This window comes from Hemibagrus wyckioides, linkage group LG11, assembly GCF_019097595.1.
Source record: "Hemibagrus wyckioides isolate EC202008001 linkage group LG11, SWU_Hwy_1.0, whole genome shotgun sequence".
In the NCBI taxonomy this organism is placed as follows: Eukaryota; Metazoa; Chordata; class Actinopteri; order Siluriformes; family Bagridae; genus Hemibagrus; species Hemibagrus wyckioides.
This window is the reverse complement of record NC_080720.1, coordinates 33,973,352-33,983,351: the sequence shown is the minus strand read 5'-3', so window position 1 is coordinate 33,983,351 and position 10,000 is coordinate 33,973,352. Positions and strand designations below refer to the sequence as shown.

Here is a 10,000-nt window from a genome sequence, read left to right as displayed (position 1 = left end):
ATTAACTAATATATACACACTCATGTTCAGTATCAGGATGGACAGCTGACACACACACACACACACACAGACAAACACACAGAAGATGGCTATAAAAATCCTCACATTGTGACTCTGGAGACATGAGAGTGTTGATTTATTTTATTCAGCGACATTGTGCTTGCTAACACTGCCCAGAGTATTTGTTTTGTAATCTCTAAAGCCTGTATTTTTCCTGCTAAACACTGTGTGTTTCTCCCATCAACACAGGTAACCATCTCACATGCATAACAGAAGAGTTTGGAATTTTCCACCACACACTTTAAGTGGTTACACAAGTCATCTACATAAATCATCTGACCGCTGTGGTGGTGTGCGTCTGGAGCCAAGCACTGAGCAACGATCAGACCTACAGAGACTTTAGAAATCGTCTGCACTCTTCTCACTTCTTCTCGATTCTTCAGAACATTCTAAAGGTTTTCAGAACTTTTCCAACAAGCCATCTGGATTGCTTCTGTCTCTTGTAAGTCATTTTAAAACTGTTTCTTTCTGATCTCTTCCGCACCTTCTGAACACCTTGAACACCTTTAAACTCCATCACTCGTACTGTATGGACACAACCATACTGTGGGTTTCTCAACAACTTCTAAACCCTCTGCTTTTCTAAATAGTTTACAATTTCTGAGTTGAACTTTTCTAAACAATTTTCAGAAATTTTCCAAACCCTTTGAACTCTTCCTGACACTTCCAAACTCTTCTGAACTCTTCCTCAGCTGCTGGAGAAATGCTCCAGGTTTCTCCAGGCTTGGATTTCTCCAGCCTCGGCTCAGCAGAGCCACAGGCGGCGAGCGGCTCGGCCAGCTGTCAAAGGCTTCGTTCCTGTTCCCTTTTTGAGACGTCAGATTTGATTGAGTGCCAAAGGCAGTTCCTCAGACCTCGGTCCAGATCCTTCTACACCTTCGATCAAAACGGAAACAATGAAGACCAGCAAGCTTTTCAGGGGGAAGCTGAGAAACAAGAGAACGGGGGAAACTTTCAGAACAAACCGCCATCGAAAAGATCCACAGCAGGAGTAAACAAACATCTGAGTAAAGATCACGGAGGTGAGTTCCTCTCTGTAAGAAACTATGCTGAATGAATAATGACCTTCATGATCTTTATGGCCTTCATGATGACAGGCTAGTGACTGACCTAAGCCACAGGATGGGAATGATTAAATATTAAATATTTAGTAATTAAATCTTTAATTAATAATGAAGGTGGAACCTGTTGGAGAAATGAGGAAAGATCACAGAGATGCACTCAGAGGTTTCTACTCTTTCAGTTGATTTATAAAAACATTGTCTGTCTGGAAGGTTCAAGAGGAAACCCTAAAAACATCCCGATGTTGACCATCACCGAGCCGGATAGCTGGGAGATCAGCTCGTCTTCTGGCATGAAATATGGTCACTATGTGGACTGGGAGAAAATTGAGCCAGAAGCAGCCTCTCGCTTCCAGAAAGTTCTACAGAGCGATCATTCAGAGCTGAAGGAAATGGCTCGCTCCGGATTCTGGGTAACACAGCACACGCTGCATGCCAAATCCTACCAGCACCTTGTTCACCTCATTGAGTGTACGTCCAGCGCCGAGGACTCGGAGACGTACCACTCGCTGGTGGGTAGGATGTTCGAGGAACACGGGAGGAGCACGCATCCTTTCCCCAAGTTCATGAAGGATGGTGAGATCCCTCGCTACTGCCTGAACAAATCCGGCCTGAACTCGGTGAAGAAGATCCTCCTGTGTGTGAGCGAGAACTTCCCAGAAATGTCCTTTTGCCCCATTTTGCCGGCCCTGGTGTCTCTGCTGCTTCACTACAGCGAGGACGAGGCTCAGTGCTTCCACAGCATCTGCTCTCTCGTGAGATACACAGATCCACAAAAGCGCTACATCGATCAGAACTTTGTTACCACCCACGCGTCCTGCATGACCTTCGGGGACTTAGCCAACAAGTACTGCCGTGGGATCCGTAAGCTGATCGCCAGCTCCCATCAGAGCCTCTTCGAGTTCTATTCCGACTGGATCATGTGGATTTTCGCCGATTTGCCTTTCGGCTATGCCGTCCGAGCGCTGGACATCTACCTGGTCGAGGGCTACAAGGTTCTGTACCGTGTCGCTTTAGCGCTGCTCAGCCTCTACAAAGTCTCGGTGAGCTCCCGAGTGGCCCATGTAGAAGATTTCAAGCAGGATATGAAGAGGTTTGTGGAGAACGTGAGCCGTCACAGTAGCGTCGAGGCTCTGCTTCAGAGAGCTTTTAGCATCCAGCTGCCTACACGCAAGGAGCTCAACTTCCTCTACAACGCTAACAAGCAAGCACTAATACAGAAGGGGATAGAGCACAAGAGGTGAGGAGCTTCTGATGAAATAAAGCATGGGAACTACACGCTCTGCACGAGGGGTTTATTCCTCAACTATTCTCATGTATGATGCTAAAATATGAGAGACTGTGGATTAAAAGTGAGATTTAAAACTCGGTGTCGATGAGGATGAACAGAAACACTACATCTGGTCTAGTGCCACACTTTCCTCTCTTTCCTGAAGGTTTCATGTTTACAGTCTGCTGTCCTTGTTTCTGGGTTCTGAGTCCTAGTTAGTAATGTCTGTAATCATTAATAAAGGGTTGTGTGCGTGCGTGTGTGTGTTTCTCCAGCTCTTACCAGAGTGTAGATTTGAGGTGTTTTCGCTCCAGTGTGGTGTCTGAGACGGAGATGCGAGTGGTGTGGGCATGGATCCCCGAACGCTTCTCTCTCTTCAGCCCAGAACGTCTCTACAGCACTGAGGAACATGGCAGAAACCTCACCTCGTATGCCTCTACTTAACCTCCACTACCTCACCCTGACCTCCTTCAGCATATATACATTTCTCAGACTCTGTAATTTCTTTATTTTAAAAGAATTGTATTTTCAGGTTTTATGCGCATGTTGAAGGCCACGAGCCGACGGTGCTGCTCCTGAGAACAGTGGACGAGGAGGTGAGGGTCAGATCACATTAGGAAACACTTTATTTAACAAATGTGTGGATTTTTTTCTTGTTGTGTTTGGTGTGAGGGAACATTGACAGAGTACTGACCAAACCACACACCTGAAATATCTGTCTCTCTGTCTGTCTGTCTGTCTGTCTGTCTCAGGTGTGTGGAGCATTTCTGTCTTCAGACTGGACTCTGAGGAGCTGTGAGGAAGCGGAGCTGCAGTTTTTCGGCACTGGAGAGTGTTTCGTTTTCTCGGTAAGAAACATCAGGGAAGCATCTAATCATTAAAGATACTGTACAGGAAGTGATGTAATAATGTGATGTTCTGCACAGCATTATGCTGTGTGTGTGTCACACTGCAGTTTTTATGAAAAGTTGTTTAACATGAATGATATCAGATGTGTATCTGTATAAATTAAAATGGTGGCTGTTTCAGCTGAGGCCAGCGATGGAGCGATACCAGAAAACTGTGCTGCACATCTCAGGGACGACAAGAACAAAGGAATCTTCTTCATCTTCATCTTCCTTAGCTTGCACTTCCTGTGATGTAAAGACATCGTCCTGCTCCGTCTCCCCTCCTGTGACCCCACGCTTCATGAGCGGAGATGATGAGAATCTGTTTATTGGTGAGCTGTCTGTCTCTGTCTGTCTGTCTGTCTCCCTCTCTGTCTGTCTCTCTCTCTCTCTCTGTCTGTCTATCTGTCTCTCTTTCTTTCTCTGTATGCCTGTCTGTCTCTCTCTCTGTTTCTATGTCTCTTTGTATGTCTGTCTCTCTCTTTGTCTCTCTGTCTGTCTGTCTAACTGTTTAACTTATTTATCATTATGGTGGTGTGTGTGTGTGTGTGTCAGGTGGAGACGGGGGACATGCTCTGTGTCTCACAGCAGGTCTGACAGCAGGACAGTCTGGATACTGCGACACTTTTGACAGTCCGATCCTCTGCAGGGGCAAATTCAGGATCCAGAGTCTGGAAGTTTGGGGAATTCAGAATGATCCACTTTAAAGAGTACACACACACACACACACACACACACCAGTTAATGCTAATTTATTCTGAATGAGTTTTATGATCTGTAAAGGTTGTGTGTTACTTATTTATAGAGTGTGTATTTTAGTGAATATGTAGTGGAGTACAAATACACACAGCTATTATTATTATTATTATTATTATTATTATTATTGTTGTTGTTGTTATGATGATGATGAATCTCTGTAACACTGATCATTTTGGTGACTTTTTTCAGACATCATCTGATTTATTCAATAAAACAGTGTTATTGTGTGTCTTTTTTACGATGTGTATTTCCTTTATACATAAATAAAAATATTTAAAACTCTCTCTCTGTATATCTGATCTCAGAAACAGTTGTAATTAGACTTATCAGACAGTATCATAATAATTATTTATAAATTAATTTACAATGAAGTTTCCAAATAGCAAAAAAATAAGGATAAGTGAGATTCAACAAATAAAGATTATAGAATAAAGAGAAAATAATTCTGTGAGTTTTATTAAAGATGTATAATTTATTTTAACAGTTAATGTCTGGTTTTGTGATTCAGAGAGATTCATTGTGCATGTGTGTGTGTACACAAACACTTAATAAGAACCAAATAATTACAAGTTAAAATAAACATTTTAGAATATTTGTGTACGAAATTTAGTGGGTTTTTTTAATAAAAGATTTTAAATGAATTAATTGAATGAATTAAATAAAATTATTCAATGCCACAAGAACAAGAGGTATTACATATTCACATTCTCACAATAACATTAGCTGACATAAGAAAGGGGGAAAAAAAAATAATAATAATTTTTTTTTTTTTAAATGACAAATTTCTGTGCTTTCAGAGCATTACATGTTTTCAAACCGTTTTTGTTTTTGGTTTGTTCCAGGAGATTTACATAATAATTTAAAGCCATTTATAAAATGTGAAAAAATGTGGTTTACATTGAGCCCACTTTTTCTGATGAATATCTGGTATTTTCTTAATAAAATAAACAAATGTACAATATGTTGTTCTTTATCTTTTAAATTTGTCTGTGTATAAAAGCACATCAAATAAACACATTTCTATTAGACACTCCAGTTTTCTATTAATATCAAATTCTAAATCCTTCCAAAACAATTTTGTGTAAATGCACACAGGAAATGCACACAGGAAATATACACCGGACATACACACTGGACATACACACAGAAAAAGCACACTGGACATACACACAGAAAAAGCACACTGGACATACACACAGAAAAAGCACACTGGACATACACACAGAAAAAGCACACTGGACATGCACACTGGACATACACACAGAAAAAGCACACTGGACATGCACACAGAAAAAGCACACTGGACATGCACACTGGACATGCACACTGGACATACACACAGAAAAAGCACACTGGACATGCACACTGGACATGCACACAGAAAAAGCACACTGGACATGCACACAGAAAAAAGCACACTGGACATGCACACAGAAAAAAGCACACTGGACATACACACAGAAAAAGCACACTGGACATGCACACTGGACATGCACACTGGACATGCACACAGAAAAAGCACACTGGACATGCACACTGGACATGCACACTGGACATGCACACAGAAAAAGCACACCGGACATGCACACTGGACATGCACACAGAAAAAGCACACTGGACATGCACACAGAAAAAGCACACTGGACATACACACAGAAAAAGCACACTGGACATGCACACAGAAAAAGCACACTGGACATGCACACTGGACATGCACACTGGACATGCACACAGAAAAAGCACACTGGACATACACACAGAAAAAGCACACTGGACATGCACACTGGACATGCACACTGGACATGCATACAGAAAAAGCACACTGGACATGCACACAGAAAAAGCACACTGGACATGCACACTGGACATGCACACTGGACATGCACACTGGACATGCACACAGAAAAAGCACACTGGACATACACACAGAAAAAGCACACTGGACATGCACACTGGACATACACACAGAAAAAGCACACTGGACATGCACACAGAAAAAGCACACTGGACATGCACACTGGACATACACACTGGACATGCACACTGGACATGCACACTGGACATACACACTGGACATACACACAGAAAAAGCACACTGGACATGCACACTGGACATGCACACTGGACATGCACACAGAAAAAGCACACTGGACATGCACACTGGACATGCACACTGGACATACACACAGAAAAAGCACACTGGACATGCACACTGGACATGCACACTGGACATACACACAGAAAAAGCACACTGGACATACACACAGAAAAAGCACACTGGACACGCACACTGGACATACACACAGAAAAAGCACACTGGACATACACACAGAAAAAGCACACTGGACATACACACAGAAAAAGCACACTGGACACGCACACTGGACATACACACAGAAAAAGCACACTGGACATGCACACAGAAAAAGCACACTGGACATGCACACTGGACATGCACACTGGACATACACACAGAAAAAGCACACTGGACATACACACAGAAAAAGCACACTGGACATGCACACTGGACATGCACACTGGACATGCACACAGAAAAAGCACACTGGACATGCACACAGAAAAAGCACACTGGACATGCACACTGGACATGCACACTGGACATGCACACAGAAAAAGCACACTGGACATGCACACTGGACATGCACACAGAAAAAGCACACTGGACATGCACACTGGACATACACACAGAAAAAAGCACACTGGACATGCACACAGAAAAAGCACACTGGACATACACACAGAAAAAGCACACTGGACATACACACAGAAAAAGCACACTGGACATGCACACAGAAAAAGCACACTGGACATGCACACAGAAAAAAGCACACTGGACATACACACAGAAAAAGCACACTGGACATGCACACTGGACATGCACACTGGACATACACACAGAAAAAGCACACTGGACATGCACACTGGACATGCACACTGGACATACACACAGAAAAAGCACACTGGACATGCACACAGAAAAAGCACACTGGACATACACACAGAAAAAGCACACTGGACATGCACACAGAAAAAGCACACTGGACATGCACACAGAAAAAAGCACACTGGACATACACACAGAAAAAGCACACTGGACATGCACACTGGACATGCACACTGGACATACACACAGAAAAAGCACACTGGACATGCACACTGGACATGCACACAGAAAAAGCACACTGGACATGCACACTGGACATGCATACAGAAAAAGCACACTGGACATGCACACAGAAAAAGCACACTGGACATGCACACTGGACATGCACACTGGACATGCACACAGAAAAAGCACACTGGACATACACACAGAAAAAGCACACTGGACATGCACACTGGACATGCACACTGGACATGCATACAGAAAAAGCACACTGGACATGCACACAGAAAAAGCACACTGGACATGCACACTGGACATGCACACTGGACATGCACACTGGACATGCACACAGAAAAAGCACACTGGACATACACACAGAAAAAGCACACTGGACATGCACACTGGACATACACACAGAAAAAGCACACTGGACATGCACACAGAAAAAGCACACTGGACATACACACTGGACATGCACACTGGACATGCACACTGGACATACACACTGGACATACACACTGGACATACACACAGAAAAAGCACACTGGACATGCACACTGGACATGCACACTGGACATGCACACAGAAAAAGCACACTGGACATACACACAGAAAAAGCACACTGGACATGCACACTGGACATACACACAGAAAAAGCACACTGGACATGCACACTGGACATACACACAGAAAAAGCACACTGGACATGCACACTGGACATACACACAGAAAAAGCACACTGGACATGCACACAGAAAAAGCACACTGGACATGCACACAGAAAAAGCACACTGGACATGCACACTGGACATACACACAGAAAAAGCACACTGGACATGCACACTGGACATACACACAGAAAAAGCACACTGGACATGCACACAGAAAAAGCACACTGGACATGCACACTGGACATGCACACAGAAAAAGCACACTGGACATGCACACTGGACATGCACACTGGACATGCACACTGGACATACACACAGAAAAAGCACACTGGACATACACACAGAAAAAGCACACTGGACATGCACACTGGACATGCACACTGGACATGCACACAGAAAAAGCACACTGGACATGCACACTGGACATGCACACAGAAAAAGCACACCGGACATGCACACTGGACATGCACACAGAAAAAGCACACTGGACATGCACACAGAAAAAGCACACTGGACATACACACAGAAAAAGCACACTGGACATGCACACAGAAAAAGCACACTGGACATGCACACTGGACATACACACAGAAAAAGCACACTGGACATGCACACAGAAAAAGCACACTGGACATGCACACTGGACATGCACACTGGACATGCACACAGAAAAAGCACACTGGACATACACACAGAAAAAGCACACTGGACATGCACACTGGACATGCACACTGGACATGCACACTGGACATACACACAGAAAAAGCACACTGGACATGCACACTGGACATGCACACAGAAAAAGCACACTGGACATGCACACAGAAAAAGCACACTGGACATACACACAGAAAAAGCACACTGGACATGCACACTGGACATACACACAGAAAAAGCACACTGGACATGCACACAGAAAAAGCACACTGGACATGCACACAGAAAAAGCACACTGGACATGCACACTGGACATGCACACCGGACATACACACAGAAAAAGCACACTGGACATGCACACAGAAAAAGCACACTGGACATGCACACTGGACATGCACACAGAAAAAGCACACTGGACATGCACACAGAAAAAGCACACTGGACATGCACACTGGACATGCACACTGGACATGCACACAGAAAAAGCACACTGGACATGCACACTGGACATGCACACAGAAAAAGCACACTGGACATGCACACTGGACATGCACACAGAAAAAGCACACTGGACATGCACACTGGACATGCACACAGAAAAAGCACACTGGACATGCACACTGGACATGCACACTGGACATGCACACTGGACATGCACACAGAAAAAGCACACTGGACATGCACACTGGACATGCACACTGGACATGCACACTGGACATGCACACAGAAAAAGCACACTGGACATGCACACAGAAAAAGCACACTGGACATGCACACTGGACATGCACACAGAAAAAGCACACTGGACATGCACACTGGACATGCACACTGGACATGCACACTGGACATGCACACTGGACATGCACACAGAAAAAGCACACTGGACATGCACACTGGACATGCACACAGAAAAAGCACACTGGACATGCACACTGGACATGCACACTGGACATGCACACTGGACATGCACACTGGACATGCACACAGAAAAAGCACACTGGACATGCACACTGGACATGCACACTGGACATGCACACAGAAAAAGCACACCGGACATGCACACTGGACATGCACACAGAAAAAGCACACTGGACATACACACAGAAAAAGCACACTGGACATGCACACAGAAAAAGCACACTGGACATGCACACAGAAAAAGCACACTGGACATGCACACTGGACATGCACACTGGACATGCACACAGAAAAAGCACACTGGACATGCACACAGAAAAAGCACACTGGACATGCACACAGAAAAAGCACACTGGACATGCACACTGGACATGCACACAGAAAAAGCACACTGGACATACACACAGAAAAAGCACACTGGACATGCACACAGAAAAAGCACACTGGACATGCACACTGGACATGCATACAGAAAAAGCACACTGGACATGCACACTGGACATGCACACTGGACATGGACACTGGACATGGACACTGGACATGGACACAGAAAAAGCACACTGGACATGCACACTGGACATGCACACAGA

General features: G+C 44.3%; 1 protein-coding gene and 1 long non-coding RNA gene across 2 annotated transcripts in view; one reads left to right on the top strand and one right to left on the bottom strand.

Annotated features, from left to right (window-relative positions):
* The first annotated feature begins 188 nt into the window (after positions 1-188).
* On the top strand, positions 189-4,235 carry LOC131361614 (TBC1 domain family member 24-like). The gene is made up of 8 exons (XM_058402955.1): positions 189-502; positions 753-1,082; positions 1,335-2,361; positions 2,667-2,819; positions 2,924-2,987; positions 3,144-3,239; positions 3,421-3,610; positions 3,834-4,235. Exons 2-8 carry the CDS (start codon positions 764-766, stop codon positions 3,983-3,985), a joined length of 2,001 nt encoding a protein of 666 aa, XP_058258938.1. The 5' UTR covers positions 189-502; positions 753-763; the 3' UTR covers positions 3,986-4,235.
* The window catches only part of LOC131361617 (uncharacterized), a 27,530-nt gene continuing 21,362 nt past the window's right edge, over positions 3,833-10,000 (bottom strand). Inside the window, exon 2 of the long non-coding RNA XR_009206053.1 lies at positions 3,833-3,979. This is a non-coding gene — a long non-coding RNA (uncharacterized LOC131361617). The remainder of the gene's footprint in view (positions 3,980-10,000) is intronic.

Bases quoted from the DNA above. Each gene is read 5' to 3' on its own strand.
- LOC131361614 (XM_058402955.1), top strand. From the start codon at position 764: ATGCTCCAGGTTTCTCCAGGCTTGGATTTCTCCAGCCTCGGCTCAGCA. The intron at 2,988-3,143 runs GTGAGGGTCAGA...TGTCTGTCTCAG, and splicing joins TGAGAACAGTGGACGAGGAG to GTGTGTGGAGCATTTCTGTC. The intron at 3,240-3,420 runs GTAAGAAACATC...TGGCTGTTTCAG, and splicing joins GAGAGTGTTTCGTTTTCTCG to CTGAGGCCAGCGATGGAGCG.